General features: G+C 39.2%; 1 protein-coding gene across 2 annotated transcripts in view; it reads right to left on the reverse strand.

Moving 5' to 3' along the window:
* Nucleotides 1-7,669: 7,669 nt before the first annotated feature.
* Nucleotides 7,670-27,235, reverse strand: part of LOC143038108 (uncharacterized) — a 562,954-nt gene continuing 543,388 nt past the window's right edge. For both annotated transcript variants that reach the window (XM_076207096.1, XM_076207095.1), the window contains exons 22-28: nucleotides 23,836-24,043; nucleotides 23,572-23,699; nucleotides 17,582-17,746; nucleotides 17,200-17,438; nucleotides 16,073-16,253; nucleotides 15,632-15,879; nucleotides 7,670-12,535 (exon numbers count right to left, since the gene is read on the reverse strand). In XM_076207096.1, the coding sequence (XP_076063211.1) occupies nucleotides 9,782-12,535; nucleotides 15,632-15,879; nucleotides 16,073-16,253; nucleotides 17,200-17,438; nucleotides 17,582-17,746; nucleotides 23,572-23,699; nucleotides 23,836-24,043 (3,923 nt within the window). In that variant the 3' untranslated portion in view covers nucleotides 7,670-9,781. The remainder of the gene's footprint in view (nucleotides 12,536-15,631; nucleotides 15,880-16,072; nucleotides 16,254-17,199; nucleotides 17,439-17,581; nucleotides 17,747-23,571; nucleotides 23,700-23,835; nucleotides 24,044-27,235) is intronic.

Here is a 27,235-nt window from a genome sequence, read left to right on the forward strand (position 1 = left end):
GAATGTCTGTTGAGGAAGGACGGGAGAGGACAGAAGACAGGGGTGAATAGAGAATGGTTGTATATGGATGATGTTGTGATTGCATGAGGTGGAATGGGCGGGGGGGGGGGGTGAGGTATTATGTGTGAGCATAAGTTGACGCAGCCCGAAGGGATTTCTCCCCGTCCTCTCCTTTTATGCAATGGGGGGACGGAGAGGGGGGGTCGCCGATTTAATGAAGCAGCCTTGCTGTGGATATGCTGTGTCTTGCGACACTGCTTCTGACCCAGGGCAGTGGACAAGGTGCAGGGATGACCCGTCATCCAGGAGGTGCTCAGATAAGAGGGAGGGTGGAGGGGTGTGGAGTGTATTTAGGTATGGAATGGGTGGAAATAATTTTATGTCTTTCCCTTTTTGGCTACCTCCCTTGTAAGGGGGAAAAGCCTTGGTATATGTATGTATGTAGAAATACAAGAGGACACGGAAAGAAAATCGAGACAGTTATGGAAGAGACCTGAAAAGGAACAGCTTTCCCCACAGAGTAATAGACATTTGGAACAAATTAGATGAGAAAGTGGTGTGTGCAAAAACAATACATGAATTTAAAAACAGTCTAGATAAAATGAGATATGAAGACGGGACACCACGAGTCTAGCTCTCCCCTTCCCGTAAAATACAACTATGTAAATACATACATACATACATACATATATATATATATATATATATATATATATATATATATATATATATATATATATATATTGAACATTTTTTAGAAGCTCCGCCATGGGATACGAACCCTGACCCGTGCGTCGAAAATCACGAGGTCAAGACGTTAGCAACTATGCTACATGGTGATGGTTCAAAAGGACTGTACTAGTCCCCGACCACGCTTCACGTAACATTGGAAGATCTAATCTCAATTTCATCTAATCCCGTATTAGGCGAGCCTTCCGACAAGTTGTGTATGTTTCTTATGACAGATTGAACATTTTTTAGAAGCTCCGCCATGGGATACGAACCCTGACCCGTGCGTCGAAAATCACGAGGTCAAGACGTTAGCAACTATGCTACATGGTGATGGTTCAAAAGGACTGTACTAGTCCCCGACCACGCTTCACGTAACATTGGAAGATCTAATCTCAATTTCATCTAATCCCGTATTAGGCGAGCCTTCCGACAAGTTGTGTATGTTTCTTATGACAGATTGAACATTTTTTAGAAGCTCCGCCATGGGATACGAACCCTGACCCGTGCGTCGAAAATCACGAGGTCAAGACGTTAGCAACTATGCTACATGGTGATGGTTCAAAAGGACTGTACTAGTCCCCGACCACGCTTCACGTAACATTGGAAGATCTAATCTCAATTTCATCTAATCCCGTATTAGGCGAGCCTTCCGACAAGTTTTGTATGTTTCTTATGACAGATTGAACATTTTTTAGAAGCTCCGCCATGGGATACGAACCCTGACCCGTGCGTCGAAAATCACGAGGTCAAGACGTTAGCAACTATGCTACATGGTGATGGTTCAAAAGGACTGTACTAGTCCCCGACCACGCTTCACGTAACATTGGAAGATCTAATCTCAATTTCATCTAATCCCGTATTAGGCGAGCCTTCCGACAAGTTGTGTATGTTTCTTATGACAAATTGAACATTTTTTAGAAGCTCCGCCATGGGATATGAACCCTGACCCGTGCGTCGAAAATCACGAGGTCAAGACGTTAGCAACTATGCTACATGGTGATGGTTCAAAAGGACTGTACTAGTCCCCGACCACGCTTCACGTAACATTGGAAGATCTAATCTCAATTTCATCTAATCCCGTATTAGGCGAGCCTTCCGACAAGTTGTGTATGTTTCTTATGACAGATTGAACATTTTTTAGAAGCTCCGCCATGGGATACGAACCCTGACCCGTGCGTCGAAAATCACGAGGTCAAGACGTTAGCAACTATGCTACATGGTGATGGTTCAAAAGGACTGTACTAGTCCCCGACCACGCTTCACGTAACATTGGAAGATCTAATCTCAATTTCATCTAATCCCGTATTAGGCGAGCCTTCCGACAAGTTGTGTATGTTTCTTATGACAGATTGAACATTTTTTAGAAGCTCCGCTATGGGATACGAACCCTGACCCGTGCGTCGAAAATCACGAGGTCAAGACGTTAGCAACTATGCTACATGGTGATGGTTCAAAAGGACTGTACTAGTCCCCGACCACGCTTCACGTAACATTGGAAGATCTAATCTCAATTTCATCTAATCCCGTAGCTAAAAACACAAATCCTAACAAACATAAACTAATCAAGTCCTGCATGACCTGCAGAAATGAAATACAAGGTTTGCTAAAGTGTCACAAAAATGGGACCACAGCAATTCAAAAGAACAAAAAGAACCAACTATCACACCCCGATGAAATGATACTGTACTCTTAGCTGCAATAAAAATCATACAATAAAACAAAATCAGAACCTATTCCGAATGGCAAAAGGAAATTAATTTCAAATTTGAATAAAGCGTCCACCCAAATGAAAAGAATTGACAAAAACGCCACATATCCCATGTCAAAATAAACGGAACAATACAAATTCTGAACGACACCCAGAAATTGATAACAGAGTAAGTACAAAGTGTCAACAAATGGAACCACCGAAAATAAAAATATAAAAAGCGCAAAAAGAAAAATATCAAATGTCACAGACCAGACAAAAAAGCACTACACGGGTCGTCTGTCACCGCTCTAACTGTCCTGTTTGTCCTTATCAGTACAAATCAAACTATAAAACAAAACAAAAACAAAAACAAAAACCAACACTGAATGACAAAAAGAAATTAATTACAAAGTTTGCACAAAGTGTCCACTGAAAAAAAATAAAATAAAAAAGCAAAAAATGGCAAAACCGACATAATGAAAAATATAAAAAATCACAGTCCGAACCCAAAAGCACCACACGGGTCGCCTATCGCCGCTCTTTCTGTCCTGCTTGTGCTTAGCTCCCTTATCAGTACAAATCAAAACTATCAAACAACACCAAAACCAAAACTGAATGACATAAAGAAATTACAAAGTGTCTAAAGTGTCCACTGAAATAAAAAGGGGGGAGGGGGGAGAAAAAAAGCAATAAATGACAAACCCGACAAAATGACAATTACCTCAATAGCAGCGAAACAAAACAAAACCAAATCTGAACGATAAAAGAAAAAGAAAAATGATAAAGTTATATAAAGTATCATCACAATGGGACTACTAAAAATAAAAAGAGCAAAAGGCACAAGAATGCCAAACATCACACTCCCGACATAAAAGCGCTACACTGGTCTCCGATCGCTGCTCCCTCTGTCCTGCCTGTCCTTCGCTCCCTTGTAAATTGGATTTAGATTGATACATCTGTTGACGCTGTTGCTGTCACTCGCCCAAGCTTCCAAAAATAACCTCTCCCCTTTCTTGTTGTTTCTGTATATCACACCAACATTGTCCCAATCCATCTCGTGCTGCTCCTCCTGGCAGTGCCTGAATATCGCCGAACTACCATATTTACGGTTTACAGCTCGTTGATGTTCTTAACTCTTGTCGATAATTTCTTACCCGTCTCTCCTATGTAGCGCGTACCACAGTTGCCGCAGCCAATATCATATACAACTCCCGTCTTGTTCTCTTTCTCCTCCGTGTCTTTTACCTTAGTCAGAGCACCATGTAGCGTATTGGCGGACTTGTGAGCTACCTCAACACCGCGCTTCCTCAATAATCTAGCAGCCACCTCAGATGTCCCTTTCACATATGGTAAGGTAATCCTTCTAGTTGCCGCCTGTCTCGTGTCCGCTGTAGTTTTTCTTCCCTGCGCTGTGGTTCATCTTCTAATGACCGATTTGGGGTACCCGTTGTCCGCAAAGACCTTCTCCAGGCGTTTCCTCTCTTCTTTCAAGTTCCCCTCAGTCGAGCACAAATTCCCCACTCTTGACCACAACGTCTTGACCACACTCTTCTTATGCTCCACCGGGTGGCAACTTTCATAATCCAAGAGCCTGTCCGTATGAGTGTCCTTTCTATACACACCCGTAGTCATACTGTGCCCACATCTTGCTACCAAGACGTCCAGGAACGGCAACTGTCCTTTTACTTCCCTCTCCATTTCGAACTGGATGGCTTCGTTCCTCCCATTCAAGAAGTTGAGAAAGCAATCAACCTCCCCCTCCTTCATAATCACGAATACATCATCCACATATCTCATCCACGTTTTCAAAGCTACAGGTACCGCCGCCAACATCTCTTCCTCAAACTCCTGTATAGCCATCTCTGCCAAGACCACAGAAATCGGGGATCCCACAGGAGTTCCAATCCTTTGGTGGTAAACCTTCTCCCTAAACCTGAAGAAGAGTGGGGGAATATCAGATCATTTTCTGGTGGAAGGTAAATTGAGAGTGGAGAATAGGTGGAGAAAGAGGAAAAGGGCAGAAGGTAGGGAGGTACTTAGAGTGAACTGCTTAAATGAGAAAGAAAGGGAGAAGGAGTGCAAGAAGAAGCTGAGATAGGAGTGGGAGGGAGTAAAGGATAGAATAGAACTAGGAGTGGAAGAGGAATTGGGATGGTTCAAGGAGGGAGTCATAAGGTGTGCAAAGATGGTGTGTGGAACAAGGATGACGGGAGGAAATAGAAAGAAGGGTAGTAAGTGGTGGGATGAGGAAGCAAAGAAGGGTGTAGAAGAGAAGCAGGCTTTCATAGATTGGCTACAAATTAGGACGAAGGAATCGTATGAAAGATACAAAGTAAAGAGAAGGGAAGTTAAGCATAAGACAAAGGAAACAAAGAGGAGATCAGATGTGAAATGGGATAAGATTATGACAGAAAATTTTGAAAGTAATAAAAACATGTTTTGGAAAGAAATTAAGAGAGGAAGACGAGGCAAATCAAGTAGAGAAGAAAAGGTAAATGGTGCAGATAGAGAGATGATAATGGAAGAGAAGGCAGTGAGAGGAAAGTGGGCAGAGTATTTTAGGGAGTTGCTAAATGTGAAGGAAGGTGGGGAGGGAAAGGTAGTTGCAGTGGGAAGTGCTAAGAAAATGAGAGTGATGAGTGAGGAAAATGGAGGAGAAATAGGGAAAGATGAAGTGAAGGCAGCTGTTAAGATGAGGAGAGCAGGTAAGGCACCTGGGTTGGATGGATGCCATACAGAATATCTGAAGAAAGGAGGTACAGTTATGGTGGACTAGCTGGTGAGGTTATATGTTTGTTTAAGAGAGGGTAGAGTGCCTGAGGACTGGAGGAGTGCCTGTATAGTTCCACTTTACAAGGGAAAAGGGGACAAGTGTGAGTGTAGTAGTTTCAGAGGGATCAGATTGTTGAGTGTAGTTGGGAAGGCTTATGGGAGGGTCTTGATTGAGAGGATTAGGAGAGGAACAGAGGGAGTAATTGGTGAGGAACAGTGTGGTTTTAGGACAGGTAGGGGCTGTGTAGGTCAGATTTTTGTGGTAAGACAGATATGTGAGAAAGCTATAGGAAAAGGTAAGGATGTTTTTTGGGCTTCTATGGATTTAGAAAAGGCTTATGACAGGGTAGACAGGAAGGCACTGTGGGAGGTATTGCAGATATATGGGATAGGAGGAAAGCTGTTAAGAGCAGTCAAGAGTTTTTATGAAAATAGTAGAGCTTGTATTAGGATTAGAAATGGAGAGAGTGAGTGGTTTGAGGTAAAGGTGGGACTTCGTCAGGGATGTGTTATGTTGCCCTGGCTGTTCAATCTATTAATGGATGGGGTGGTGCGAGAGGTGAATGCGAAGGTAGTGGGTCAGGGGTTTGAGATGGTTAAAAAAAATGGAAAAAAGTAGGAAATAAGTCAGTTGCTGTTTGCTGACGACACTGCACTTGTAGCAGGATCAGAGGAAGGAATGAGGAAGCTAGTGACAGAGTTTGAGAAGGTGTGTGAAAGAAGAAAGTTGAAGATAAATGTGGGCAAAAGTAAGGTGATGAGATGTACAAGGGGAGAGAGTGACAGCAGGCTGGAAGTGAGTATTAAGGAAAAGAGACTGGAGGAAGTGGATAGTTTTAGATACTTGGGTGCAAATGTGGTAGGAAAGGGAGTGGAGGTGGATTGTAGATTGAGAGAAGCGAGTAAATGCCTTGGTGGATTAAAAAGTGTAATGAGAAATAGACAACTGGGAATGGATGCTAAGAGGAGGTTATATGAAGGAGTGATTGTGCCGACAGCACTGTATGGGGCAGAAACATGGAACATAAGAGAGGAAGAGAAAAGGAGTTTGAATGTGTTTGAGATGAAATGTCTGAGAAGTATGATAGGGGTTACTAGGCTAGATAGAGTGAGAAATGAGGAGGTGAGGAGGAGAACAGGGGTGGAAAGGGAGTTGGGAGATAGGGACACATGGAAAGAATAAGTGAAGAAAGATTAGTAAAAGAGGTGTGGAAGGCAGAGGTGGAAGGAGTGAATATGATGGGGTGTCCTAGGATGAGATGGATGGATGGGGTGAAAGGGGCATTACAAAAGAGACGAATGTCTGTTGAGGAAGGACAGGAGAGGACAGAAGATAGGAGTGAATAGAGAAGGGTTGTGTATGGATGATGCTGTGATGCATGTGGGGGAGTGGTTGGGGGATGGGGGGTGAGGAAGTATGTATGAGAAATAAACTGACACAGTCCAAAGGGATTTCTCCCCATCTTCTCCTTTTCTGCATGAGGGGACAGAGAAGGGGGGTTGCTGAATTAATGAAGCAGAATTGCTGTGGATGTACTGTGTCTTGCAACACTGCTTCTGACCCAGGGCAGTGGACAGGATGCAAGGAAGACCCATCATCCAGGAGGTGCCCAGATGAGAGTGAGGAGAGGAGTGGAGTATGTAGGGGATGGAATGGGTGGGAGTGGTTTCTATGCCTTTTTCTTTTTGGCTACCCCCTGTGTAAGGGGAAAGAAATCCTTTGAAATATGCATGTATGTATATATACATATATATATATATATATATATATATATATATATATATATATATATATATATATATATATATATATATATATATATATATATATATATATATATATATATATATATATATATATTATATATATATATATATATATATATATATATATTATATATATTATATATATATATATATAATATATATATATATGTATATATATATTTATATATATATATGTATATATATATATATATATATGTATGTAAATATATATATATATATATGTATATAGATATACATAAATATACACACACATATGTATCCTCCTATGTATTTTTTATTGGTAGTCAACACATTTATCCTTGGGGAGAAGAAGGGTAGCAGATTGGAGGGATAGAAGTTAAAAGTTGTCAGCATTTTTTTTTTCTTGAATGGGGATTAATCTACAGCTATAAAAGAATGGTTATGTAGTCAATATCCATTATGGGGTTATATGTTATTACCTGCTATACTCCATGTACATTATCAATACATTCAAATCTATCATCTGAATGTATTAAAAGAAACTTGATAAAAGTAGAGATACCACCACTTCTCTAGTTTCTACAGTGAGATTTGCTCTCAGTATTTTGGTCACAAGCACCATAGTTAGCAGCATCTTTTTGACTCCTTCATCAAACCTAATACTTCTTTGTTTCAATTCTTGCATTTCTATATATTTCTTCTATTCTGGGTACATAAAATCACTAGTACATTTGCATAGAAATTTATTTGATATATATATATTTATAGATGTATATATATTTATATACATTATTGTTAACTCTGCATACAAATTCTATACAAGATTATATGAAAAATACACTTGAATAAATAGTAAAAGTGGTGTAAGAAATAAATAGAATGAATAACTGTTAGAGAATCCAATTACAGCAAAAAAGTACTTTCCTTTAAAGATTACACATTATTAAAACAATAGACTGGTACTGTAATTAAAAGCTACTTCATTTATACATTAAGTAACACTGACATGAAAGTCGGGTTGTTTTTAGGGAGGGGAGGGATTTACTGAGGAGTTAAGATTACAGACTTACAGATAAACCAAAAATACAGGTAAATTGGTAGTTATAGTTAAAAAGGCACATTTGGGGGTAAATTAAATGGATTGGATAGATAGGCTGGGAAAGTAAGGAGGGAGGGTAGAGGTAGAAACAGCAGCAGGACATCAAGTTGTTCTGCTTTGGGCCCAGCGAGAGAACCCCCCCCATAGATATTGTAGCTCTGTGACACCTTATACATCCATCTGCATGTAGTTTGACTTGAAGGCAATTCACAAAACAATATCAATGAAGGAATGCAGTGGTTTAAATGACTACAACATCAGGGGGTATGGCAAGGTGAGTATTTTTATTCATTTGAACAACACAATTCTAAGCCGTAAAACATAAGCAGGGATTGGAGCAAGATATATAAGCTCAATGAAGAATGAGTTCCTCATCTGCAGAGCACCTATGTGAGGGGACTTCTGCGGCATGAAGGTCTAGCTACTGTCCATCCACTGCACAGAATATATGAATCACAACTTCATAAGGCACCATTTCTAGTAACATGAAGTACTTTTAGGCACCTATTTCTTAAGACAAATTCATGGTTTTTGGGACTGTACTTCAAAACTGATAAAAAAGAATTTGGCAAAACAGTTGACCCAAAAAAATATATATTGGCAATTAACTCTACATTGCCAAAATCATATATTCATCATAAATAATTCCTTAAAAATAAAGCTAATGAATCACATTGATACAACCGATTGTCATTCACATATACACTGTAATCAACTGAACCATGTATGGTCGGCAATAGGGCTTAAGAAGCCAGCACTCTAAAAGTTGTTAATTCAGCAACTGACTTGAAAATCATATACAATTCATCTTAAATCCAGAACATTTAAATTCAACGTCGAAAGAAAATGATGGATGCAAACAAGATTCTATATATTCATGTTTTCTTTCAGTACATTTCCAGTTCTAATTCCACTGTAACAACCAATTGTCATTCACATACACACACTACTGTAGGCAATGTGGTTTAAGCAGTCAGTGCTTTCAAAGTTGTTAGTTCAGCAACCAACTCGAAAACCATTTACATCTTAAATCCAGTATTTTTAACTTCAACGTTGAAAGGCAAAGATGAAGATGATTGCCTATTATGATATTCCACATGTTCACATTTTCTTTCTGTACATCTTTGTTCAAAGAAAATGGAAAGCATGTTTTTCGTCTTCATTTAAGAGTAGAATCACAAATGATTAAAAGACAAATACAAAACATATCTGGCTCTTAGAAATGGAAGAAACAGAAAGGGAAGGGTGAAACAAGATTAGAAATCATTAACAAGAACTAGAGAAAAGCCTGAGAATGCAAACTCACAGAAGGATCCTGGAGAAAACAATTAATTAAACAAGTATAAGACAAGAAATGTTGAGCTATGACAGGTATTTGGCACACTGAAAAGGGTAAGCCCTTCTCAAAGGCAAGGCAAGGCAAGGCAAAGCCTACAGAGGTCACTATTGGAAAGATTGATTACTTTCTCATTTCTTCTGTTGCACTTATTTGCTATAGTACAGCTACAATAGGAATGAAACTTTAAAGGGTTGGGTAAGTATAAAAGTTAGATCACAGGTATCGCATAATGTATGGAAGCAAGTTGGTGCTCTGTATCTGAAAGGCACAAAACTAGTGCATGAGGTGCAGTTTAGAAACTGCAGTAGATATTTTACTAAGCACCAACATGAAGTCACAACTTCATAACATTAAAAAAATTAATAACACTATGGGAGAAAAAAAAAAAAACTATAATTTTTTACTTGACAACAGATTTTTGTGGGCTGATGCTCTTTGACACAACCTTGACCTTGCGCACTGGCTCTGGGCCTCCACGTTTTGAAGCAGAGGCTGTAGTAGGACGCATGAAAGCAGGGAGTCCTCCACCCTTTGCAGGGGAAGCTGACATCGCTCTTGCTCTTGTTGCTGCTCCATCACTCTTAGAACTAGAAGACCTCCCAACAGGGCGATTGGACAAAGGTGCCTTATTTGATGACGATGAAGACGTTCTTGAGACTACATTTCTGTTACTGTTTGACTTACCAGTGGCAGAATTCGAACGAGACAAGTTCTCTTTTGAACTGCCTGAATCACCTCTTTTAACCTTAACAGAAGAATTTGGGGTGGAGCCAGGGGACCTTCGCAGTGAACTTGTTGAACTGCTTAAGCTTCGAGTTCGACCTCTCCCATCATTGCTAGATGAAGTTGTTCTCTGTGCCAACTGAGAAGGTGCAAGAGGTCTTTTGGCAGGTAATGTGTTATTTTTGCCATTCCTTCTACTCTTCAGTGAACCATCACTAGATTGTTTGCTTAGGGAGCCTGTTGACCGAAGACTTTCATTACGGGAAAGAGATCGGGTAGGTGTGTTTCCACCTGAACTCTGGAGGCTCTGGGATGATCTAGTCTTCTCTACTGGGAATGTCGGCTGTTGTTCAACATCTGCCTTGGGGCTGGTAGGTACACTCTGTGTACTGTCATGGTCTTCTCCCCGACTATTCTTCATGCGAAAGGACTTTGTGAGGCTTTTAAAGGCATTTGTGTAATCTGCCATCTTACCCTTAGACCTTGCACTGGCATCTGATCTATTACTAACTATACTTGTCTGACTTGGAGACTTAGAAGGAGATGACTTAATGTGTCGCACCGTATTTACAGATGTGGCACTTGCAAGAGAGCTATGGGAACTACGCAAACTGTTATGAGAACTATTGTCACTTTTACGTGAATTGCTAAGGGTTGATCGACCCGTGCTTGAGTCTCCATCACTATTCCTACTCCCACGAAGACCACCCATGAAGTTGTCTATACGAAGGGAGTTTCGTTCTTCAGTGTGATGCTTACTAGAATTTGATGTTACTGCATCAGGCACATCACATCCTGTGCCTCCTGTCGACAATGCCCCTTGGCTGGTGGAATCTGACTTAAGACTAACAGTATCCTCAAATCCTTCATCTCGATCCTGCTCTTTACTACCTCCTGATGATGTTTTGGTGAGGGTCTTGCCACGATGTCGTGGTGGACGGACATCATCTGTAAGAGATCGATTGCGTGCCTCATTGCGTCGCAAGCTTGAAGACTCAGTACCAGACTTCGTGTCAAGCTTGGAGAAGAGGTTTCCTACACCTCGGCCAGAATCTCCTGCTGTTTTTCGCGCTGTTTGTCTCTCCTTTTCTTTGTCTATTGCACCACGAACTTGAACTGGGTCAATTGCACTACGTGTGCGTATGCGTCGGTTCTTTAAAGCATCAGATGCAGATAACGTGCTCCTGAAGGATCCTCGAGTTTCAGAGTTACGTCCAATGGCATCTTGGTTCTTTCTGTGCAGACGTTCTGTAGCAGGCATTTCTCTTTCATCTTTTGATATTTTGCGTTTATGTTCTTCAGTTGCTTTCTGAACATCATATTTATCTACATTTGATCTGAATCGGCGGGTTATACGCTCCTTCCAGGAATCACCAGCATGGGCTCTTTTGGGTTTGCCTCCTTCATCTCCAGATTTGCTTTCCTTGATTTTCTGCCAGCGCTTGAGACGTGTGTCCTTGTCTTCATATTTGCCTGACCCAATTGTTGCAGCTTTGGCTTGTTGGCTAACAGTTTTCATTCTTTCATGCCGTGGTTGTTCAGGTTCAGGTTCATATTCTGCAGATGAAGGTCTAGCGGCTTCAACATTTCGATCTTCATTTCTGGTCTCACTACTGGATCTTGCTCCATCTGATTTATCTTGTGTTTTCTTATGCCGTAATGTCTTCCTGACTGAGGAGAATCTGTTGAAATTTCCATCTCCCAGATCCTCTTCATCATTCTCTACAGGCTTTTGCTGTTTTTGTCTGGCTAACATTTGTTCTGTTTCACTGTCACACTCCTTTGCCAAGTCTGCCAGTTGTTTAAACCTCATAGATCGCCTCGTTGTTAAAACATGTTCCTCCACTTCTGATGCATTGCCTTCATTTTCTGAACTGTCTGGTCCTTGTTTTGAGGTGTTCTTTTTCTTGTCAGCTTCAGAAGCATACTTCTCTCCTATAACTGTCCGGCGGTCTTCTCCTGTCAAAGATCTAAATCGTTGTGCAGTTCTCCTCCCAAGGAATTCATCACCATCATTGCCTCCAGAAGCCCATGACGAACCAATAGGAGATCTGAAGCTCCTTATACCATAAGCTCTTCTTGTAACTGGAGGGGTCTCGATATTTTCAGCATCAATCTCAATCTTATCTAACTTGTCTTCATCCCCCGAGGGTTGCCGTAAGTGTTTAGGAATATGAGGAGGTAAGACTTTCTGTTCATCAACTTTCCCATTATTGTTTTGTCCTGTCTCTGAAGAATTTCTATCTTCTTCCTCATCCTCTTCCACTAATCCATCACCCAAAGACCGGATTGTCCCTGCAAGTTCAGTAGCATCCAAATTGCTCTTCAGCTTTTCATGAAGAGCAGATCGGAGAGTATTGGGAGTCACTGTACGCTGATAAACTTTCTTCTCTCGCCTCTTTACTGGTTCTGAATCACTGTGGTTTTGGGCCTATGGATTAAACAGAAAACATGCATTACTGGAAAATAATTTTCTATGTGAAACATAAACACATTTATCATATTGAATGAAAAAGAAATTTGCATGCCATTTTCCATTTAATCTTTCTCACATCTCTATAACTAATGTGTATATAGGTATTATCATATTCATACAGCCTACACTGCATGACACAGAACCTGGGGCCAAGTTCTTCATACAACGAAGTACAAATCGAAAGAATTGTGATTTCTCATTCACGTTAGTACCAATATACTTAATAGAACAGCACATGCTAGGCCTCCCTCAATCTGTATTTTGCTTCTACTATCTTTTGTATCTCATATGCATCCCTGGTTCTACTTTGCAACCAATTTCCTTACATTTGCTACTTTTCTTCTATCACTACCTTCACCTCTTCATCTCACCATTTGCTACTTCTCCTGTTCCCTTTTCTACATCTCATCTAATACCATCTTTGTATGCTTTATCACTTCCTCCTTAAAACATACCCATTCTTTTCCTACATGTTTCTCTTTTATTATTCACTAAATCCCGTACTTCTCTCAGGTTCTGGTATTTTTCCTCTTTTTTCTTTTCATTTAGTTCGTTCATCTTCAGCTCTTCTCTAACTCCCTCCCTTTTCCTTTCACTCTCAATTTCTCTTTTATCCTATAATGATTTGATAACTCCCTATGCTCTCCCTTGAATACAGTTGCATCCAGACCTCTTCCAATCCTCTTTTTGGGTATCATTAAACAGGGGTCCTCAGGTTACAACAGAATTATTGTATTGTTGTCTGGGTATTGTTAGTGTGGGGAAGAGTAGTATTTACCTAATTATAGTATACAGGAAAGGAGCATGCTCATTAGGTCCTGTCTCCTATTCTCTAATTTTCTATGATATCTAGCCTCAAGTTCATGTACAGTTCTAACTTGATCTATATCCTTAATTTCCAATTATCATATCTAGATTTGAACTCATATATTGTTTGAGTTTGGACTATATGACTTCCTGTGCAATTCCAAGTATTTATGCATCTATATGGAAAACTGTATTTCTTTTCATCCTTTAGACATCTGGTCCCATGACCTCTTAAAAGCCTCCTATCTTTAATCAGGAGATCTCTTCTGATAATGCAATCTATCTCGTTTAGTGACCTGAATACTATGAGGTGTTCTATGTCTTCTGTATGGATGTAGCATCTGGGGCAGTTTGAATCTGTGGCCAGGCCTATTCTGTGTTGGTACTGTTTGATGGATGGTGTCCTAAACACAGTTGTGCGAGTGTGATTCTTGTCTGGTATGGGAGGGCTTTCTCTGAGGGATATCTGGGGGTTGCTGTTGTAGTTTTGAGTTTGGCTGTCTTTCCTAAAGTGACTTTTTAGTTACCTGGGTATGAATATGTTTCTGTGTGGATGTTTTGATTTGTTTGGATAGTAATTATCTGGGTATGAATATGTTTCTGTGTGGATGTTTTGATTGGTTTGGATAGTCAATTGTGGTAGATATTTGAGTAGTATGCTGCTGGTGCCCCCCCCTTCTGTTTATGGTGCTTTTGAGATGTAGCGGAAGTTGGAAGTCAAGACCTTTGGAAACCAAGGACTCCCTAAAATCTATTAATGCCTTTTTGATCAACCTCCAATCCACCACCCTAGTCCACTTACATTTATATTGGTTTCTCTTCAATCAAATGATTGACTGATTTGTCTCTCTTCTTAAATATTGTGTTCACTATCATTATCTCCCTTTCAATCCTCACCTTTTGTCCTTACCTTACACCCTGGTCCTCCATATTATTCCAACTATTATCTCATCTCTTATTCTAACAGAGATCCTAACACCACCACATCTACATTCCTCCCATGACTCTCTACACACTCATTCAAATAAATCAAAAAAATTTCCCTCTCCTCTTCACTTTTCTTAATACCAGAATCATATGCATATACAAAAATCAATATCTCCCATCCTAATTTTAATTCAAATTACATTATCTTTGAAAACACTTCTCTTCACTTACCAGTAATACCAAAGAATATCAACAATGATAAAATATTACTATTTATGTAGTTTTAGTGTTTAATAAGTTTAGTTCTGTTTTTACTTTGAATTACATATACAGTCAAACCTTGGTTCTCGAACATCTCTGAACTCGAACAAATCAGTTTTCAAATGAAAAATTCGGGCTGGAAATACCTCTGTTTTAAAAAAAAAATTCGGTTCTCAAACAACGCTGACATGTGGCTGCTGACAAAACATAAACAGTTCTATGTTGACCGCTGAGCTGAATAGTTGTGCTGTGCTTTTGTTATCAATTTTATTGCATTCAGCATTTATTTTTCCTACACTAGCCTTCAGTCATGGCTCCAAGGAAAGCAAAAAGTGATACTGATCAAGGAAAAAGAAAAGTTGTGTAAAAAACAATCAAAGTGAAGAAAGAAATTATTGCAAAACGTGAAACTGCATTCGTGTATCTGATCTTACTTTGCAGTACAGTATGGCAAAGGCTACAATTTGCACTATTCTCAAGAATATAGAAGTGTGGAGGGGTGTGGAGTGTATTCAGGGATGGAATGGGTGAGAATGATTTTATGCCTTTTCCTTTTTGGCTACCTTCCTTGTAAGGGAGGGATGTATGATGTTTTTTGTTTGATTTACACTTTTATGTTTTGTTTGATTTACACTTTTATGTTTTATTTATTAAATGATATATAAAATGTAATTAGGTAAATAAGTATTCATCTGGGGCTTGGGAATGAATTAATCTCTTTTACATTATTTGTAATGGAAATACATGATTCAATTTTTTAACAATTCAGTTTTAGAACAGATTTTTGGAACAAATTATGTTAAAAAACCGAGGTTTGACTGTATACATAATGGCACCATAATTTTTTTTCAGTACATCAGGCCTATGAAGTTGTTACTCTCACACTGGCTTTAATGCAGGCCACCATAAGAAAAGACTCAAGACTATTTTGATTAATTCTTTTCTATGGAGATGTTTTCCACAAACCTTATTCAATTTAGGGACCTTTACTACAAGGAAAGGGTTAAAGAGATGCTTTCTTTGTTGGGTAATGAGCAAAACAATAATAATTCTTACCTCTTCTATGGCTGCAAGTACATCTGGAGATATGTTAGCATTGCGATAGTTGTTTAACAGAATATTACGTGAAGGGGATACAGTATGGTCATCTGAGTCTGAACGCCTTCTATTGGTTGAAGGTGATGTTGGAGATGTTGATAGAACTGGGGCAGATCCTCTTCTAAGTGAAGTTGGAGACAACCCTCCAGAATTTATATCCACTGGTGGCGCAGACAGACCTGAGCTGTCTTCGCACATTTCTCCACCTAGTGTTCACAAGAAAGCAATCAGATCATACAGCACAAATAGCTAATTCTGATACTTAATTGGACCTACAAGTGTTGTACAAACACAAAATGTTTAATAGCAAAAAAGTTAATTTTTCTGTACATTTGACATACCTTGGACAACACCAGAAAAGGACATAAGGACATATATTGCATTTCCATATCTATATACCTTCGAGGCTGGTGGCAGAATCTTTGGCTGGCTGGACTTCTTCTGAAGGTCTCCTTATATACAGCCGCAGTGTGTCTGATGACTCTTGACGACCAAGCGTTTGAATTAGGGATGACCTACGGGAATTCTCCTCTTCATCATGGTATTCATCTCTGTCTGCTGCAACTGCTTCGGCTAGTGTCTACAGGGAAGATAAGATGAAAACATAGGAGCATGATTTAAGTGGCAAATTTCCTAATTAATACAGTTAATGTGATCTTTAACATACCTTCAACCTGAACAGTAGGATAGGGGACACGGGGATGACCTTTCCTCTCCTAAACCTACACACTGGTCCTGCCCTATCATTCCACCTATCCCCTTCCCAATTCCCTCAATTAACACCCTCCCATACACCTTACCAATTATTCTTATCATAATGATCCATTCAAAACTATTACTATTTACACTTATCCCCTTTTCCCATGTTTAGTGGTACTACATATGCACTCCTCCAACCCACTGGCCCACCTTCCTTTAGACACATGGCCTGGGTCAGAAGCAAAGCAACAAGATACAGTACCTCCACAGCAGGGCACAACAGGTGAAGCTGGTTTGCCCTCACCACTTCACTTGCATGGCAACCCTTCCTCTTTGTTCCCTTATGAGTCAATAAAGAAGACAAGGAGAAATCCCTTCAGGCTGTGCCACTTTACCATCTATTTACATTCTCCATTGATACCTATCTCCTGCCCTCTCCCTTCCCTGCTCAATATATATTCCTTTTTTACTCAAGGCCTACTTTACCCCATCTATCCACCCCATTCTCCATCTACCTTTACCTTCCACACTCTTTTTGTTTGTCTTTCTTCACTTGTTCTTTCCATATACCCAAACCATTTTTGTATTCTTTGATCAACTCTATCTGCCAGCTCCATTTCCACCTCTGTTCTTTATCTCACCTCATTTTTCATTTTATTCGCCCTCACAACCACTATATTTCTCAAACACTTCATCTCAAACACATTCAAATTTCTCCCTTCTGCCTGCCTTATATTCTAAGTCTGCCCCATACAGTGTTGTAGGCACAATCAACCACTCATGTAGTAAAATATATGAAAGCCAAAAGTCACACCCTTTTGTCATACCTGGGAAGCATGAATAACCTGTCCTGGTTCGATATTTGATCTTGATCTAAGTCTTCGGAGTCTTCTTGCCCCTGGAGCAGAACTGGATGTATTACCAGATGTTGCAGTTAATGATTTTGATGTGTGTGCTGATGGTGGCTGCAGTTCCGATGTAGCTTCACAAGAGTTGGCAACATTAAGGTTACTCTTGCGCCAAGGGGATTTGTCCTTTTCTCTGCTTGGCAGTGGAGACTGTGCCTCTGTGATTGGGGTTTTGTTAATTTCTCAAATTATAATGCTTCTTATTGCTTTTATAATCTTATACTTGGTTTTCCTATTCATTCAAATCTTCATTCTCCATTCCCACCTTCACTATGTTTGTTGTGCAAATGTCATTTCTTACCTTCAATGGCCTCCATGGCTCCAACAACATCTGTCTTGTCTACTGATGGTTTCCAGTCCTGATAAACTCTCCTATAACCCCCTGCTGAAGTGGTATCTTCTGAAGGCATATCCTCAGGAAGAGTACCCAAAGATGGAGCCACACCACCCCCAACACTGCTTTCATCTAAGTACAGAAAGAGGAAGTTAGATGCTACTAGTATTAGTACCTGGTAAGCTAACCTGTTACTTAAAGAGGATGCATTCTTTTACTCATTCTCTTATACTCCCTGTCAAGCAATGCAAACCTAACACTTTTTCTGTCTGTTGTAATAAGCGTCTGTGTAGCTAGTTAAAGGTAATAACTGTAATGTGTCAGTTGAGTTCATTTACTGACATGGAAATATATTCCAACAAAATCTTACCATACCACATTATTTAGAATAATTATTTGTTTTAGATTTTTTCTATACAAAGGGAAAGGAGACAAGTATGAATGTATTAGTTTTAGATGGATCCATCCATTGATTGTGGTTGATAATGTGTATGGGCATGTGTACTGTGAGGATTAGAGAACAAAGGGAGTACAGCAGTACCTAGAAACTCAAACTTAATTAATTCCTGGAGACCATTAGAGTTCTAGAAAAATTGAGTTCTAAAGCAATTTGTTCTTTGTTTGAATTTGAACATTAATGTAACTTTAATTTTAATTTTAAGAAAATGGTTAAAGTCTCCTGTACATATGCTTCTATAGAAGCATATGTACAGAATGCAGTATCACATGATACAACATTTTTTCTTTGTCCTTGAATTCCAAGAAAAGTTTGGCTCCTGTGGCAAAAATTTCTTGGAAAAAAAAATCTAAGCTGTCTCACCTTTGGAGCATTCAATTTCTTGATATATCACTGTAATTGTGGAAGAGAAGTTTGGGTTTGGGAAAAGGAAGTGTTTGTGGTAAGACAAGTATATGAGAATTATTTAGCAGAGAGTAAAGATCTGTCTATCTATATACCATGGGCACCTTCCCCCCCTTATAAAGGAGGTAGCCAACCAAGGTACATATCCACTCTCACCCATTTCACTCTCAATCACCACCCATTGTTTCTCTCTCATCTTAAATCCTTTTGGATGAAGGGTCATCCCTGTCTCCTGCCCATTGCCCAGTCAGATGCAATGTAGTAAGACATCACAAAGACTAAAACTATTTCAGTTCAACTGTTGCCCCAAATTATGTTGATTGGAAACCTGCAGCCCCACACAAGTTGGCATGTAGTAGATTTACAGGAATCAGTCAACTAAATGTAGTTGGTAAGGTGTATGGATGTTAAGATGATTAGGAGGGGGACTGAGGATGTACCGTATATTTCCGTGTATAAGACGACCTTTGTATAAGATGAGGTACAAAATTAGAGCAAATTTTTATGAATTTATCTCATATCGGTAGTATAAGACGACTGCTAAATTACAAAAGCATCAGTGTATCAAACCTACCGTACAAAAAGAATTGTTTTGATTACGTTTATCAGCTGTTTTTTCCTCTTTTTCTCTTTTCTTTCTCATTACTTAACTGTATCCTTATACCAGATAAATTACTTACTGTATCCTTATAAATTCGAAATAAATGAAATAACAAAGCAAATCATGTATCATGATTTTCTGAGAACACACGCCAACTAACAAAAATTATTTGTTTACCCTCCTGGTTCGTTCCTGGTTCAACTACTGTAATATATTTTTTTTATTTATAAATAAACGTTTTATGTGCTGTAACCCAAAATTGTTATTTTCAATCTTAAAAATTACAGAAAAGTTAGCGAAAGAAAAAGGTTGCTATGAACACAACCAGTGCTCGATGTTTACATTTTTTCAGCTGTGTTAAATGTGTTTACATAGAGTAGTTAAAAGTACCGTAATTTCATAAATATAGAATTATTTCTCGAATTTATTAACAATTGCCATTTACTATAAAGATATGCCAATAATATATAAGGTAAATATGGTTTAATTACCTTTATTACCAGTTCTTATCATAATGTGAATCATTTCCTGTGTATCGGTGGTTATCGGCAGGCTAGCCTACCAAGTCATCTCATGTAGAATTCAAGGTCTGATTTTTATAATGGTAGTATACGACGACCCCCCATTTTAACCCCTTCCATACGGTGCCGCCTACGTAGGCGGCATGAGGAGCAAATGGATACACGAGGCTAACATATTGGCATTTTGATTATATTTATTGTAGTTGCCCCTGCGTAATGACATACTCTCTAAACTGTCTTCATCACATTTTCTATGGTTATCAAAATTCACGGGTGAAAGAGAGAACAATCGATATAAGCGGTGACTATATTTTATGATGCGAGTATTATTACGACACATCGTACGTCTGGCAGCTAATGCTGCCCGCGAGATTTTGGCCCGTACTGAAGAGGTTAAGGGGTGAATTTTTGGATTTTAGGGTTGTCTTATACATGGAAATATATGGTAATTGAGGAAGAGCAGTATATATCTAGGAGAGGCAGAAGTTGCGTAAAGTAATTTTTTGCAGTAAAAGTTTTTTGCAGTGAAAGTTTTTGACAAAGGGCAAGGATAGCTTTTAGGCTATTGTGGATTTGGAGAAGGCATATGATGGGGTTGACAGAGAGGCATTATGGAATATGTTGCAGATATATGGGGCAGAGGGGACAGGGGGAAGTCTGTTGAGGGTGGTCAAAATTGTTTGACATGGGTAGTAGAGTTTGTGTGAGAGTTTGGAATAAGATAGATGGATAAAACATCTTGAGGAGATCAATATACTAAATCCGAGACAATTCAGTTTTAGACTGGGAAGATCATGTACCACAAATTTGATCTGTTTTTACTCAAGACTACTGGATATGATACAGGAAAGGGATGGATAGGCTGATTGTGCCTTCCTAGATATACAAAAAGCTTTTGACAAAGTCCCTCACAAAAAACTATTAAGAAAACTGGAAACCATAGGAGGAATACAAGGTATACTGATATGGATGGAGGACGTTTTGCATGGAAGAAAAATGAGGATAGTGCTCTGAGAGAAAAGTTCTACTTGGGAAGAGGTGATTAGTGGAGTTCCACAAGGATCATTATTGGCTCCAATAATGTTTGCTATTTATGTGAATGACATGGATGAAGGTGTGGAATGTTACAGGAGCTTCTTTGGAGATGATGCAAAACTTTATCATATCTTCATACAAGAGCCAAAATTGGAGTATGCAGCAACACTACAGTCACCCAGTACTAAAAAGAATATAAGGGAAATTGAGAGAATCCAGAGAGCAACTATGAAGATGGCCCCAACACTATAAAAACTGTCATATGAAGACAGATTGTCAAAACTAGAATTGCTGATTCTGGAGCAAAGAAGAGAAAGAGGTGACTTATTGACCATCTACAGAATTATGAAAGGTATAGAACTCCTGGATAGAGAAGACTTCATAAATTGGGATAAGAGTAACACAAGATGACATGGAAGGAAGCTCAAAAAGGACAGTTATAGAAGAGATCTGAAAAAGAACAGCTTTCCCCCACAGAGTGGTGGATGTATGGAACACACTTGATGAAACAATAGTGTGTGCAAAAACAATATACACATTTAAGGACAAATTAGACATGGTGAGATACAGAGACGGGACACCACTAGCATAGCTCCCCTTCCCGTAAGATACAACTAGGTAAATATGTATATATATATATATATATATATGTATGCATTAAAGTATGTAAGACAGATGAGTGAATGGGTGGTAAGATAAACATAGGGAACCGTTAGGGATTTATTCTGACGTTTCGTCCTTACCAGGACTTCTTCAGAGTACATACACCTTCAAACAATTCACACCCTAAATACCCGCTGAAGCTATCCGTGTTCTGCCATGATCGACCTGACCTCTCGACTTCCACCGCTCTGCCTCATGGAGTATCGCGATGGGTTTATTAAATTAATAAAAACGACGAGCCGTATGGTACTTCGCGAAGCAGAGTGGAGGAGGACGAGAGGTCAGGTCGATCATGGTGGAACACAGAAAGCTTCGGTGGGTATTTAGGGTGTGAAATGTTTGAAGGTGTATGTACTCTGAAGAAGTCCTGGTAAGAATGAAACGTCAGATTAAATCCCTAACGGTTCCCTGTGTTTATCTCACCACCCATCCACTCATATACTGTATATATATATATATATATATATATATATATATATATATATATATATATATATATATATATATATATATATATATATATATATATATATATATACCACCCTAGTTTACAATTACAGTAATCTGTATCTAAGATTCCAATTTATCATGAAGAAGATAGTGTATCAAAAAGAATGAAGCTGGCATAAGATCTTTTCTTTAGATGATATACAATCTTTATGCTCCTGGTTACCTCTTATATACAATATTACATATATAACATACTGCCTATCCATATTCAGTATTAAAGATTTACAAATATTATCAAAGGTTCACATAACTTTTTACAATGTACACATATTATTAGCTACATCATTAAGAGAAATGTTGGTGCTCTGAACATGTCATCTGGAATGTGTAATGCATCTACACAGCTGTACATGCACAACAATACAGTCTGCTGAGCAGCATATAAAGCAAAGCTGTGGTCAAATGTCAAACAAAGATTAAGTCATTTGGTGACCAGGGAAGTCATTTGGGGGTCACTTGTCTTTACCTTCCAGTGCAGCTACGTTATGGGACACATCCACAAGCGGGAAGAAGTTGTCACGTGGAAAAAGAGAAAAACAGCATTAAATATCAAGACAGAGATGTTTAAGAAACATCAGTCAATAAAAAGAAAAACCTCAGCGGTGCAAGAGGCAAGTCAAGAATATTGGATAAATCCAACATAGAAAGGAAATTTATTTATGTCCCATAAAATGATGGTTGGGGAACTGCACAACTTTTGCTAATATTAGAATGAAGTATATGATAAAGGTTTAAGTCTTAATAATATTTATGTATCACACAGTGGGACACAAAAAATATTTGGAAAACAAAGGGATAATGACAGAGTATTCTTGTACAGGTTTTTAACCCATTCAACTCCGATGACAAGATGTCTTGTCATTTGGTCAAATAAAACAAAAAATCATAAAACACCAAAATGTTTGATCAAACACCAGAAAAATATGACGTCAGTCCTTGCTTCGCTGCGAGCGAAGCGAGGACTGACGTCATATTTTTCTGGTGTTTGATCAAACATTTTGGTGTTTTATGATTTTTTGTTTTATTTGACCAAATGACAAGACATCTTGTCATCGGAGTTGAATGGGTTAACAATAATGATAAGTTATATGCCCCATACATAAGGAGCATATGAAAATAATTATAAAGATTATTACAGGCACTATAAAGACAATATTTCTATAAGAAGTCTGCTAAAAATATCTGAATGATCACATGGACAGAATTATAAAAGCTTACTATAATAACATAACTTCAAGAAAATAGGGGAAAGCCGAGTCAAGAGGGGACAGACAACCAAGGAACAAATAACTGGTAAGCAAGTTATGTGCACTATCCATTTTGTTTTACAAATGCTTGATGACATAGATACGGGAGAGAGCAATAAGATACTGTACTAAGAAAAATATCATTATCATGGTAATGACCACTGTATCTTGGAACAACTAAAAGATTATATGTAAGTGACATCATGCAAATTTCATATCACAGTAATACATTTGATAATTATCATTTGAGATACACTGGATCTGATGATCTATTTCATATTTCTTTGAGAGAATAAAACAAAAAAATATATGGCTTTGGACAATGCATGCACAAAAATAATGATTTTCAAGACACATCTACTCTATTTTCTCATCTATAAGGTTGGGGTGAAAATCTTATTTTCCTTTCAGTTAGTCTACAATAGTTTAAAGAATGTAACATAATTAATTGCAGAAGCATAGCATATAAAGATGCAGAAAAAGTCTATACACAATGGTAAAGTTGATGAAAAGGTTACCCAGATTAATGGTGTCAAGATCAAGAGATTTGCGGTGTTGCTGAAGGCGGCGTTTGAGCTCTTCTGATCGACGTTCCTCCTTTTCATTTTCTTTAAACCATGATTCAATTTTCTGCCTCCAGTTTCCACTAAAAAAAAAAAAAAAATAATAATAATAAAATAAAAACTAACTAAATAAATAAAGTATATTTTTATGAACATTCAGACAACAAATAGCTAATAATTTTATGCAAAATTTACCTTGATTATCAATACTCATCTCACCTTGGTCTATTCTGATCAGGAGGTTCAGGCTTATTTTCCATAGTGGCTGATGACTTAGAAGCGGAGACATGAGCTGGGGAAGGGGATGCAGGCCGTTCCCTATCAGACTCAGCAGCAGAAGATGAGGCTAGTAAACTTGGCCTGTTCCTGCCACCACCTCTAACTCGACGGGTGAAGGCACGATCCAGAGAACCATATCCTTCACCCCCTGAGTTTTAATTCAGGAGCAATTAGTACATAAGCTTTCATATGTTACTACTTAAGCAGATTAAAAAAAACAAAAAAACAACAACAACAGCCAAGTGGGACATTGAACTCATATTAATAGATCTAATCCATCAACCAGAAGGTCATATAAAAAGAGTTTTATAAATGGAGGCAAATAGATGGAAACCCATAAGTACAGCTCCAACCCCATCCAGTATACTGTAACTGGGTATATAGGTCCTGGAGCCGCAGCGTCTACGTTGTGGGACCACCCCCCAACCCCAAGAGTTGGGGGCCAAATGGCAGCAACCAGCCCTGGCCACCGGCTCTACGCAGGTGGCACCGATCCCCAAGAGGAGCTACATCTGCCTTGAGGAGTACCACAATCCTTTTTCTCAACATGCAATATTACGTTTTTTCTGCACCGAGGGGGGGTGATTTTCCGGCGATCACCCCTCTTCTTCTACTTTTAGCCAGAGATGTAGAGAGCAATCCTGGGCCCACCACAAAATACACATGCCCAACATGCTCTAAACCCATTACTTCGAGCACAGACAGACAAAGGGCTCAGTTCAGTGCAATATGTGCAAAAACTGGGCCCACCTCACTTGTACAACACTTGCTGACACAAACCAATACACAAACACTTGGACATGTTCTACCTGCCCTCCAGTAACCCCACTCCCACCTCCCCAACCACAGCCAGCACCCTTACCCACTCCCAATTTCCCTTTGCCCTTATCCCCAATCAGTACTCCCCTTCCTTTGTCCCCAATCTCTCCTTTCCCCTCCTCTAACCCAGATCCTATACCTTCCCCATTAACACCCCAACCTCAACCCCAAATGGCAACATACAACACATACAGAACACACAACATCAACATATTACAACACAACATTGACGGTATTAACACGAAAAAACATGAACTCGAACACTTTCTTAAACAACACAACATACACATTGCAATTATACAAGAAACAAAACTAAGACACTCACACAAAACACCATCATTTCATAATTACACCACCATCAGACAAGACCGGACCGACGGCAATGGCGGTGGACTCATCACCCTGATCCACCACTCCATCTGTTTTGTGGACACAAGTACCACAACCAAAATTCTCCTCCCTACCACAGATAACACTACAGAAATCCAATCCATTCGAATCCGTGCTGGCAACAAATCAACACTGACAATAGTTAACATGTACATTGCCCCCAATCATCCCCCATTTTTTCCAAACACCTTCAGGCCTCAATTTAGCCAACTAGCTTCAATCCCCAACCTGATCATGGGTGGTGACTTCAACGCCAAGTCGTCTGCCTGGTATGTCGACAACCCTGACACAGACAGAGGGCTTGATATACAGACTCAGTTTGACTCATTGACTATCATGAACAACACACATAATCATACACATATCCCACACCAAGCCCTCTACACTCCCTCCTCTCCTGATATCACCTTCTGCTCCCCCTGCCTAACCCCAACAACATCATGGAGAGTGGTCGGAACCCTTGGTTCTGACCACCTTCCAATCATCATCACCACCAAAACAAGATGCACCCCAGTTGGCCACAGACACACATACACCAATTACAAGAGAGCTAACTGGGAAGCTTTTACTGAAGAGACAGAACAACATTTTGAAACACTTAACAGTACACCAATCACAAACATAAACAATGCTGTGCACACTTTTAATACAATCATACAAAACGCAGACAAGAGATACATCCCAAGAGGCAACAGATAATCACACAACCCCAACTTCACACCAGAAATCCAAGGCCTCATCAGACAACGAGACACACTTAAACACAATACCCCCACACCTATCCCTCAAAACATAGCAGACCAAATACAAACACTAAACACTGTGATTGCCAATAAAATACACGAACAAAAAACACAAAACTGGCAAAACTTTATCAATACACTTGATCACAAAACAAACACCAGCAAATTGTACATAACACTCAACAGCATTACACTATCCAACAGTAACACAACATGCTCTCATGCAGCAATAATCACAACAACAGACAATCTACCCTCAAACAGACAACAAGCAAACACACTCATAAATCATTTTGCACAGACAAGCCATCTCACTTCTCACCCTGATGACCAACGCACTATTTGACGTAAGAAAGACTTTCCCACAGACTCAGACTATACACCCTTCATAGACAGTCAGACAAAACACATAATACATAATCTCAAGCACTCATCCGCCTGTGGCCCTGATAACATAAGTAACATCCACCTAAAACACATTGGACCACAAGGTATACACACACTCACAAACATTGCAAACTACAGCTATTCACACAACACTATACCCGACATCTGGAAGCATGGTAAAATAATCACTATTCCAAAACCGAACAAAGACCCAACAATCCCAACATCGCACCGCCCAATCACACTTCTCTGCACCCCCTCTAAAGTCATTGAACGCCTAATACTTAAACTTGTCACACCATATATTCCCCTTGCTGACTCACAACACAGTTTTAGGCCACTACACTCCACAAACATTCTTCTGATAAACCTCACACAAAGAATTTTAGATGGCATCAATTCAGACAGGCCCCACCACAGAACACTTCTTATAACATTAGACATTAGTAAAGCTTTTGATGCTATCCCCCGCCACAACCTAACAAATAAAATATATAACACAGACATGCACAATAACACCAAAAGATGGCTGGCCAATTATCTGGCAGGTAGGAATGCTTATGTGCCAATTATCGCACATCAGAAACATTAAGAATGGAGTACCACAGGGCTCTGTTCTATCCCCCACACTCTTTAATCTATACATGCATGACATACCCACACCAGACACCTCAGAAATACAAATCTCTTCCTACGCAGACGACATAACAATCACATGCACACATCGTAACACAGACAAAGCTGCAGAAATAATCCAGCCATACCTTGATACACTCAACACATGGTTCATCACAAACAGACTCAAAATAGCTCCAACCAAATCTACAGCAACACTTCTCACCAACTGGACAAAAGAACACAAATACATACCTCATCTCATCAACAACACTCTAATACCACACACAAACACACCGAAAATTCTTGGTGTAACATACGATACATCCATGTCTTTCAAACAACACATCACAAACATAAAAAACAAATGCACACCTAGACTTAAC

This window comes from Oratosquilla oratoria, chromosome 23 (genome assembly GCF_046742065.1).
Source record: "Oratosquilla oratoria isolate Oo_2021 chromosome 23, ASM4674206v1, whole genome shotgun sequence".
NCBI lineage: Eukaryota > Metazoa > Arthropoda > Malacostraca > Stomatopoda > Squillidae > Oratosquilla > Oratosquilla oratoria.